The sequence below is a fragment of the Lipotes vexillifer genome, unplaced genomic scaffold, assembly GCF_000442215.2.
Source record: "Lipotes vexillifer unplaced genomic scaffold, Lipotes_vexillifer_v1.1 scaffold977, whole genome shotgun sequence".
Taxonomy (NCBI): domain Eukaryota; kingdom Metazoa; phylum Chordata; class Mammalia; order Artiodactyla; family Lipotidae; genus Lipotes; species Lipotes vexillifer.
In genome coordinates this window covers 575,724-587,232 of record NW_006783088.1, presented here as the reverse complement: position 1 = coordinate 587,232, position 11,509 = coordinate 575,724, and the positions used below count along the sequence as shown (strand labels likewise).

General features: G+C 38.8%; 1 protein-coding gene across 1 annotated transcript in view; it reads right to left on the bottom strand.

Moving 5' to 3' along the window:
• Positions 1-3,428: 3,428 nt before the first annotated feature.
• Positions 3,429-11,509, bottom strand: part of LOC103084684 (glycine N-phenylacetyltransferase) — a 9,264-nt gene continuing 1,183 nt past the window's right edge. Inside the window, exons 2-5 of the mRNA XM_007455682.1 lie at positions 8,283-8,390; positions 6,748-6,874; positions 5,719-5,890; positions 3,429-3,831 (exon numbers count right to left, since the gene is read on the bottom strand). Of these exons, the coding sequence (XP_007455744.1) occupies positions 3,429-3,831; positions 5,719-5,890; positions 6,748-6,874; positions 8,283-8,390 (810 nt within the window). The remainder of the gene's footprint in view (positions 3,832-5,718; positions 5,891-6,747; positions 6,875-8,282; positions 8,391-11,509) is intronic.

The following is an 11,509-nucleotide window of genomic DNA, read 5'->3' as shown; positions in this document are numbered from 1 at the left end:
CCGAAAAAAAAAAAAAAAAAAAAAAAGTTTAGTGGCAATAATTCTTTCCTTAGGGCCATAGGTCCAGTCATACTCATGAGGCCAGAGGAGTTCATGAATGTCTGATAATTTAGCTAATTCTGGTTCTAATATTCAAAATTCTGAATAAAGTAAGGCTAGATCCCCAGTGACATGTGAGATTGTATCAAATTACCTAACAGATGTATAATTGCAGTCCCAGAAGGAGAAAAAAGAGAGGAACAAAACATTTTTTAATGGCCCCAAAATTGCAAATTTGGTTTAAAATATCTACCTACACAACCAAGGATCTCAATAAACCCTAAGCATGATAAACACAGAGTAAAACAAGCCTATAAATATAATAATTAAATTTCTGAAAGGCAAACATAAAAGGAAAGTCATAAAAGCAGTCAGAGTCAGTAAAATGGCATAATAGGAAACCCTACACTCTCCAAACCCTAGGCACACCAATTTAAAAATAATACACAGCTCAGTTCCCCTTGTGAGAAATCCAGAGACCACTTGAGAGGCTCCTGCACACCAGGTGGGCATGAAACCAGCAGTATTGAAGCCACTAGGGAAATATGTGGTACCTTCTTACCGTACTCCCCCAAGCCCTGCAGCACAGCACTTCATGCTGGGAGGAAGACCCCAACTCCCAGCTTATCCCAGGGAAGATGAGAGGACTGGACCGGACATGCAATGGTCTGACTTTTCAGGAGCAGCCTGAGGGACTTATTTTTCCATCTTGCCTGAGTCTGAGTGTTGAGAGGAAAGAGCCCCATGTTGGGAACCACTGAGAACAAAGGTGATGGTTTGAACTAGTGCACACTCACTGGTAATAGCCCCTCCCCCCACCTTAATGCAGAGTGAGCAAAGGCAAACCCCAAATTCCAGCTTTTCCCAAAAGCAAAAACTAAAAATTGTTCCCAGGGATGTAGAGAAATTCAGCCACTTGTGCACTGTTGGTAGCAATGTAAAACGGTGCAGACGTTGTGGAAAACAGTATAACAGTTCCTCCAAAAGTTAAAACTAGAACTACCATGTGATCTGGCAATTCCACTTCTGGATATATAGACAAAGGAGTTGAACTCAGGGTCTTGAATAGCTATCTGCACTCCCATGTTCACTGAAACATTATTTACAGTAGCCAAGATGTGGAAGCAACCTAAGTGTCCGTGGACTGACCAATGGATAAAGAAAATGTGGTACATATGTAGAATGGAATATTATTCAGCCTTAAAAAAGACGGAAATGTTGCAATGTATGACATGACTGAAACTTGACGACTTTATGCTGAGTGAAATAAGCTAGTTACAGAAGGACAAATAGTGCATGATTCCACTTATATGAGGTATCTAAAGTAATGATACGCATACAAGTAAAAAGTGGAGTGGTACCTACCAGGAGCTGGGGAGAGGGAAAGATGATGAGTTGCTTATCAATGAGTATAAAGTATCCATTTTGTAAGATGAAAAAGTTCTAGAGGTCTGCTGTGCTCATAGAGAACAATACTGTGCTGTATACAGTTAAGATCTCATATTTTTCAACCACAATAAAATACATAAAATTAAAAAGTGGGGGGACAAAGCAGGCAGAGACATAAAAGACACACTTCCTTCAGGGAATAATAAGAATTGCAGTTGACTTCTCACCACTACAAAGTTCGAGTGCACTGGAACAGCATCGTAAAAAGTGCTTCAGGAAAAACATTGATAAAATTCTACATCCCAGTGAAAATACCCTTCAAAATTTAAGTAAAATAAAGCCCTTTTCAGGTAAAAATAAGCAGCTAATATAATTTATTACTAGAATCTGTGCTGTTTTATGTTGTCAGTATTCAGAAAATTCCAGTGATGCGATGATGATTGCAGATGTCATATGGAAGTGCTGTCTTAGACCAACAGAATTTCAGGTCATCTCCCGAAATAAGGAACTGCTTCTTCCTTGATGTATCAGCTTGGACAATTCTTATTTTTTTTTCTACCACTCGTACATCCTCAGTGTCTTTCTTCTCTGATAATCATACCTATGATTACACTAATTCATTAGAGATGTGAGAATTTTGTTGTTTCATGGCTTTATTGAGATGAGAGAATTTTTTTAAATTCCTGTGTCTTGGAGGAAAAATATATATATACATAAATATATAGATGCATACCACTAGAGACTAGTACATAATGCACTATTCTATTCTATTCTCAAATTCCTTTTTGAGGAAGACAAAAAATTCATTATCTTAAAAATATATTTGATGATAATGCAACATTTTTTCCGTTTCCTTTCTGAACTCTTAGAAGGGTGGATTGTTCTACAAGAGAAAGTTGAGAGTAAAGTCGTCTTCCTGAACATTTTCGAAGCTTTAATTTTCTGAAACCGCACAGCACATTAGTGCATAACATACAATGTTAGTTGGAGGGTTTTCAATATGTAAAGTCCTTTATTAAATTGTATAAAATGTCCTACAGCTTGGTATGAGAATAATGGCTGATATTAATTGTAAAACTCCTCTTTACACACAAAAGAACGTTACATTTGAAATATCCCTTTCTACCTAGAGTAGTCTTGTCTTGATACAAGTAATTCATATTCATCCTGCAACTTGAAACAAGTTGATAACATGCCACTTTTTTATCTTGTCAATTTAGAAAAAAAAGTCATATTCAATATTTACAGATTTAACCTAATTCACAGAATGTACAAATGTTATGTGTGATAAAATCCCACAAATTCGATCCAATTTTATAGATTTTTCCTGATTTACCTCAAATTTAAAGTATCTCTGCCACATACATTTTAACAGTTATTGTTAAATAACAATTTTCTTTTTGCATGTGTGTTGTTTCTGGAAAACAAGATGTTAAATTGTCCTGCTACTGTGATATGACAAGCTATAGTACTTAAGTTGTCTTACTCTGCATTCCATGTACACATTCTAAATAGAGATAGATATGATGGTGCTGGAAAGAAGAATAATGGCACCACTAGAACAGTGGGTTGCATTTATTCCTTATTGATTATGGATAGTTTCCTTACTAGCCATATGTATTAGAAGAAAATTGTAAACCAGTAAAATAAACCAGACAGAAACAGAAATCCTGCATGATATCACTTATATGTGGGATCCTCAAAAACAAAAAGTTGAACTCACAGAAACACAGAATAGAATGGTGGTTGCCAGGGTTGGATTGTGGAGGAAATAGGAAGGTCTGCTGGACCCAAAGGGAAATTCATGAGTGATTTGGGAGAAGGGACTCTGCTGGTTCTGTTGACCACTCACGCTGCTTCCCTAGAGCCCAAACAACACACACTGCTTTACTGCTGATTACAGTTTATTCTTTCTTTCTGTCCCCCGCCCCCCACCCCTGCGCCAGCGTCTCTTGCCATGTGACCAGCCCACCCAGCACTGTCTTGGGTTCGTGGCTACTTCACAGAGGCACACAGTTCCACTGGTTCCAATCACAGGGCATGGGGACATGTTGCAGATTGTGACTAATTTTCTGTACGATTTTGTTGGCTCTGTCTGTATGGTTATATACGGGGAAGCCGAGTTTGTCCAGAGCATGGCTGTGGACAAACAACATATGGGAGACGAGACCCTGGCCCCGGTACTCAGGCAGGGTGGCCCCCATCCGCACCTCTCCTGTCTGGTCCATCAGGGACCAGGACACAGGGGTCCCCTCAGGCCCCAGCAGGCAGAAGGTGGGGAAGGTCCGGATACAGCGCTCTATGAACCGCTGGCTCCTCTCATTGCCACCGAAATGCCAGAATTTATTCACCATGGCAGCATGGATGGGATCCAGGGATGAGAGTTTAAACATCTCTTGGTTACTGTTGAGAAGAAGGAAAAAGAACACTCCATAAATCACGCAAACTGTGTTGTATTATATTTGTTTGCCCCCAAATTGTCTTCAGACAATGCAAATGAGAGCACAGGTAAAGGCACAGATTCTGCAACCAGACCGCCGGGATTCATAATCTGGCTAGTTGTGTGATCTCGAGCAGGCAATGTCATGTCTCTCTGCCTCCATTTCTTCTTTATAAAGCGGGGATATTAATAGGACCTTCCAAAAATACTGATATACGAGCAATTACATCGTGAGTACCTAGGACTTGTGCCCATAAACGTACATAAAAATTAAGTATCGGTCCTTTCAGCAATGCAGTGACTCTCCCCTTAATATGAGGGAATTGATATTACCCCCATTTTACAGATAAGAAAAACAGGTAAACAGAAAATAGGCAGGTGCCCCAAAGCACATGCTAGCAAGCTGTATATAAAGCCAGAGCTTAGAATCATGGAATCTTAGAATGTTGGCATCAGAGGGTCCTTGGCCACTGTGGGAACTGAATGAAGTCCAGAGAGGGGGAGTGATGTGGCATGCAGGCGGCCCCCGAAGTACAGAACACTGAATCTGAAGGCATCTGCAGGCTGTAAAGAGGCTTCGGGGGGTGTCCTAGAAAGAGCCCACCATGTGGAACTAGGAGATCTAGATTCAAGCCCTTTATGCCCTCAACCATCCATGTGCCCTGAACAAGCTGTTTCGTTATCTGAGCCTATTTTCCGTCAGGAAACTAGGAATAATATCTCCTACCTTGTCTATCTCATGGGGTGGACGGGCGAATCAAGTGAGATTATAGATGTGCAGGTGCTTTTCAGGTGTCACGTGTGATACAATGTGAATAAAGCTTTTCCAGGTACATTAACACACAGAGGGTTATAGGATTGGGCATCTCCAGCTCAAATCTCCACCATCAGTGTTCCGTTCTATTCAGTGTTAGACTGGACAGCGATGGGGGAAAACATATAATTTGTTTAACTTCTCTTTACTGGAAAACTTTCGCTCTGTGAAGTGAATTCATTAAATGCTTATTTTTCAAGCATCTGCTATGTGTTCAGTCTGGTATTGAGGATCTATCCGTGAACAACATAAAGAAGGTCGCTGCGCTTGTGGAGTTTGAAACGTTATAGGGGAGAGAGGGTCAAAGAACAAACAGGTCAGTACATACACAACAGGCTGATTTCAGATAATGATACATGCAATAAAGAATAAAAGTAGGGTTTTGCAGTTGAAGACTTATGAGAGGCAGTGGTTTTAGACAGGGTTCTCTGAGGAAATGACATTTGAGAGTATGAATGGCAAGAAAGAGGCAAATATATGAAGATCACAGGGAAGGACATTGTAGGCAGACAAAGTGCAAATGCATGTGTGAATGTATGAGATCGAGCTGCAGAAAGATGGCCAGAGCTGCTGGTGGGAATTAGCTAGAGGGACAGAATGAAGTCCAAAAGGTGATGGGTTCCAGGTCTTACGGGACCTTGAAAGTCCATAAAGGAGTTTGGTTTTATTAAAGGTATGCTGAGGGCTTCCCCGGTGGCGCAGTGGTTGAGAGTCCGCCTGCCGATGCAGGGGACACGGGCTCGTGCCCCAGTCCGGGAAGGTCCCACGTGCCGCGGAGCGGCTGGGCCCGTGAGCCATGGCCGCTGAGCCTGCGCGTCTGGAGCCTGTGCTCCGCAACGGGAGTGGCCACAGCAGTGAGAAGGAAACCTCAATGGCTTCTTGGCAGGTGAATGGACATAATCCACATTACCTACTAAAAGCAATCACCCTGGAAATGGATTGTAAGGAGACAAGAGGGAATATAAGGGGAGAAGGTGGGAGGTTATTTCAATAGTGAAAGATGTGAATAGTGCAGAGTGCCTTTTTTCAAACTCACATGGCTTTGGGTCTGCCATATCCAGCAGGTAAGTCCTTTGTCTCCGGCAGGGAAGGAAGAAATTTCCTCGCTGTCTCAGACATCACATAGAGAATGCATTGTGTTTGCTTGACCTTAACGAATTTAGTGGTTGCAAGATTCCGTATCACCTCATCCAGACTGGACTGTGAACCTAGAGAGGGATAAAGTTAGGAGAGAAGCAATTGTCCATTTAGATGCTTCACGAAGCTTCCCAACAGAAGCTATGCAGGACTTATAAAGTCAGACAATGTTGCCTCTGCTGTTGCAAATGACCATGTGACCATGGCCATGCAGCTACCTAAGCATGTTTTCTCTTCTGCAATACAGAGATAATACTAGAAATCCTGACTATAGTACTGTGAAATCAAGGAGAACTGGTATTTAGAAAACAGTAGGCAACCTTGCATGTTCATATACTACATGCCCAGGTATTGGTCTGATACCACACTTAATCCTTACGTTAACCTTATGTTTTAGGTACTTTTATTATCTTCATTTTTTATATGTGAGGGAACTGAATAATAGTTAAGTTACATCACTTGCACAAGATCACAAAGCAAGTAACAGGCAGAGCAAGGATATCACCCAAGGGAGTCTGACTCCAACAATGACAGGTGTTCTTGTGACTGGGGTAGTGCTCTGTGGCACAAGGACTTATCATTCTAATTCTAGGAATGGAAGGCCAGAGGGGGAGCTCTGCTCTCACATCCAATCACCCTAAGGGATCCTGAATATGTCTGAAAAATATATCATGAATCCTCCGGTAACGAGAACTTGCATCACTCACACGTTCTTAAAAGAACCTTAGAGTTTGTAATGTTTGAATTCAACTCCACTGAAGAGATGGTGGCAGCTGATACAGGGAATGAACATCAAGCTGAGTGTCTGGAGTTTGGTAAAAGGAAATAAAGGTTGTAGGGGAATGTACTCAGGATAAAAAGTGACCCTACAGGTATATAGATATGAGCAGTCCTAGCAGCCAGCACATATCCCAGATCCCTTACATACTTTGGATCTGCAAATGTTGTTTCCAGTTGACGACGTCTGATGTGCTAAGGGATTCTTGACAGTTCTTGAGGTCCTTAGAATAGATTTGGTAGCTGTTGGTGTAGTGATCAAAGTCATCTGCCATCTCCTGTTTGGTTGGGTAATATAAATAAATCAAATTGACTATACCCAGTGATTGGAATACTTGTGCTTGGTATTTCATTATACAGTGATGTTTTACAAACCTAAATATTGATATTCTTCTTGATGTACTCTCATCATTTCTGAATCATTTACATCATAAGACTAAGGATTTAGTGAATTATTCCACTTATGAGTAAGAAAAACTTGATGAACTAGGTATTTATATGTTACATTACAATTTCAAATCAGCCAAACACGTACCAGTTTACAAAGCATTCTTCAGTAATTCTGTAATCCTCAGGAGAAGGAAGGAATTTTTGTCAAAGACAAGTTTCCATTGCAAGAGTAAATGTTACTCTGTTTCAAAGAGTCTCAGAACAAATAGATTATGAAAACAATATTGAAATTGACACAGGTAACTTTGTATTAGAATTCTCACATGTGATAAAGCTATACAGAGTGAAGACACGTGATGTCTTTAACATGTAAACCACAGTGCACTATTGTTTACAAAATAATTCATATTCCCAACAAAACTGAAATGCAATATTTGCTCAACAAGATCTCCTCAAAATTAACAAATAAAGGGTGAGATTTATTTTGAAGGCAAAGGAAGGAGAGAACAGCTACCCAACAAGGGTAGAATAGTTGGAAGCTGTTGCACAGAAATGCCCTCAGCATTAATACCACCAACAATCTCTGTTTTAAAGGTTGCATAAAAAAGCGAATATTATTACATTTTTAGATTTCAATAATTAAATTATCTTTATTTTTGTATTCTGTTTAATTTGCTTTTTTAAAGTCACTATACATTTAAATTTTACTTGTAAATAATTTATATCAAAATACTGAGATGAATTTTTAGTTTATATTTGCAATATGCTTGCAACATATTTATATTTGAAACAGATTAACCACTTAGTTTGAGTGATTTTTAAAAGTCTGGTACAGAAAATATATTTCCAGATACAAGCACTGTAATTTGTTCTCTATATTTCCTTAACATTATTCATGTTTAACTTCACATATTTTGGGCTGTTATTTTCTCTGCTTAGAATGCAATCTCTGCTCTTGTCAACCTGTCAAAAACCAAAATTCAGTTTTGGTGAAATGTCTGTTATAAAGGCTCTCTGATCCTCTCCCTGCATCCCCTGACATCTACAGTTTTAATCATCTCTTGGTCAGGGCTACTTCTGTATCTCGTATGTTTTTGTACATTTTCAAAGCATGTTGTAATTTATCTGCTTGTCTGTGTTTCCCTCCAGGCTGTGAAGTCCTTGAGGACAGGGACTTGTTCACTATCACTGCAATTCATTTCAGTATCCCCAGGGTCTACCACATTGCAAGGTACATGGTAGGTTCATAGCAAATACAAACATAGATGCAAATTCGCTCCACATCTGGCACCTTACCTGCTCCTGAGGGCTGATAACCACTGTATTAAAATCAGGCCACCTGTCCACCAGGGCCTTTAGCTTGAAAGGGTTCCCCTGGTTCATGTGGAAGACGGTCCCATAAACCTGCAGTATCCAGACAAAGTGAGAGGGTCAGCTTATTAGGAAGGGATGGCAAAGTGTGTTGCGTTTGATCAGTTCAAAGTTTGTTTCTATGAAATGAGGGTAAGTACCTAATAGGGCATTCAGTTCAATCTTCAGGTTCTACTAGGTTCTAGATTTGGGGGTCAAACAATGAGAATATTATATGAATATATTTTAAAATCCAGATAAATAAAATGAATAAATTAAAAATCATCTACTATCACATTGCAGAATTTAGTGTTCTTTTTCCATTTTATTCCATTTATTTATACATAGTTTTTAAACATGAAATTACCTAATACATATTAATTTAACATCTATTCCCCCCCACACATACACACACACACTATACTATAAGCATATTTCCATGCCAGTAAACACAAATCTACATAGCCTTTTTTTTTTTTTCTTGCTGTACGCGGGCCTCTCACTGCCGTGGCCTCTCCCATTGGGGAGCACAGGCTCCGGACACGCAAGCTCAGCGGCCATGGCTCACAGGCCCAGCTGCTCTGCAGCATGTGGGATCTTCCCGGACCGGGGTACGAACCCGCGTCCCCTGCATCGGCAGGCGGACTCTCAACCACTGCGCCACCAGGGAAGCCCCAAAAGAATTTTGAGTTAGACTTCTGAGTTCATGTCGAGCACTTTGTGTAGTTCCTGATATTTGGTAAGTGTTCCAGAAGTGTTGGCTATAAATTTTATCATATTTTATTTAATCCTCCCAACAGCTCTGCAAGGTAATCATAACCCTCTTTAAGGTTGAGGAATGTCTACCGAGAGTATTTGCTTTCCAGTTTTACTCATTTTACGTGCAAGAGCACTGAGACTTAGAGATGTTTAATTTTTGCAGTGTTACCCAGAAAACAATGAATTTGTGGGCTCAGAACAGTCTGACTCCTGACCTTGTTCCTCTCGACAGTTCCCTACCCTACCTCAGAAGGATCAGTGTCTCTGGGCTACACTCAGCACTCATGGCTGAGTCTACACATGATCCCTATACAAGGTGTCAGAGCACCAGAAAAAGGTAAAAAAAGGTGTAACATGATGCTATTCCTTCCAGGTTTCCCATCAGCATGATCAGTGTAATTAACTATACTGAATTATACATCATATTCATGCTGCCCTGAGAAGTCCAGAGCTGTGATTCATCAACAAAAGAAAATGAGATTTATTTTAGAGACAAGCCTTGTAAATTAACAGTTTATACCTAAGGTTTTTTGTTGTTGTCTCTTGTTTTTTCTTTTTTGGGGGGGTGCTTATAAAGGTATTGATTTTTAATTTTTAATTCCAATTGTTCATTGCTAGCACATAGAAAAACAATTTTTGTATTATGTATATTCACCTTAAAGCCTTTGCTAAACTTAGTTATATACCTAGGAGCTTTTTAGGGTTGCTTTTTGGTAGATTCCTTAGGATTTTTTACGTTACACAATCATACCATCTGTGAATAAACACTGATTTATTTCTTTCCAATACATATGCCTTTTATTTCTTTTTCCTGCCTTATTGTACTGGCTAGGATATCCAGTACCATGTTGAATAGAAGTGTGAGAATGAATATCCTTGCCTTGTTACTGATCTTAGGAGGAATATTCACTCTTTCACTATTTAGTATGATGATAGATGTAGATTTTTCCAGTATGCTTTTTATCAGGTTGAAGAAATTCCTTCTATTCCTAGTTTGCTGAGAGTTTTATTTCTATGAGGAATACTACATTTTGTCAAATATTTTTTTCTGCTTCTATTGAGAGAAGATCGTATGGCTTTTCTTTTTTAGTCTGTTGATATGGTGAATTACATTGATTGATTTTTGAATGTTGAACCTGCCTTGCATTTCCAAGATAAACTCCACTTGGTTATGATGTATTATCCTTCCGATATATTGATGGATTTGACTTGATAGTATTTTGTTGAGGGTAATCTCTGTTCACAAGGGATGTTGTTCTGTAGTTTTCTTTCCTTGTAATACCCACTTCTGATTTTGGCATCAGGATAATTCTGGACTCATAAAATGATTTGGGAAGTGTTTTCTCCTCTGCTCTATTTTGCAAGAGTTTGTGTAGAAGGGGTATGATTTTTTCCTTACATGTGTAGTAGAAATTGCCACTGACACCACCTGGGCATGGAGTTTTCTTTGTTGGAATGTTTTAAATTACAAAATCAATTTCTCCAATAGATATAGGACAATATAGTTTGCATTTTTCTTCTTCAGTGACCTTTGGCAATTTGTGCTTTTCACAGAACATACATTGTGAAATTTATGAGCTCAGTATTGAAAATAGTGTATCCTAATATCTTTATAATGTCTATCGTGTTTGTAGTAACGCTCCCTGTTCTATTCCTGATATTTATAATTTGTGTCTTCTATTTCTTGGTCAGTTTGGTTAGAACTTTGCCAACATTATTGATTTTTTTCACTGAACCAGAGTCTAGATTTATTGATTTTCTTAATTGTTTTTCTCCTCTCAAATTTACTGATTTCAGCTCTTATCTTTCATAATTTTCTTAATTGTGTTTGCTTTGAGGTTAATTTACTCTTTTTTTCTAGTTTTTAAGGTAGAAACCTAAAGCATTGATTTGAGACCATTATTCTTTTTTACTATAAGCACTTAATGCTATCTGTTTCCCAGTTATCACTGCATTAATTGCATCCCAAAACTTTTCAAAAGTTGTATTTTTATTTTCATTCAACTAAAATATTTTCTAATTTTACTTGTGATTTTTAAGCATGATTTATTTAGAAGTGTATAATTTCTAGAAATTCAGGTATTTCCCAGACACCTTTAAGGGATTTTTTATTTTGAGTTTAATTCTATATTGTTCAAGGACATGCTTGGCATGACTTCAATTCTAAAATTTTAAAAATTATGGTCTACTTTGGTAAATGTTCCATGTGCACTTGAAAATAATACGTACTCTGCTGTGGTTGTGGGAAGTATTCTATAAATGCCAATTAGTTCAAGCTGGTTCATTGTATTTCATATGTAATAAGTTCACATATATTTATAGGTTTTCTGCCTCTACTACAAATTGCTGAGAGAGGAATGTTGAAGCCTTTTTTTTTTTTTTTTGCGGTACCCGGCCCCCCCCCTTTTGTGGCC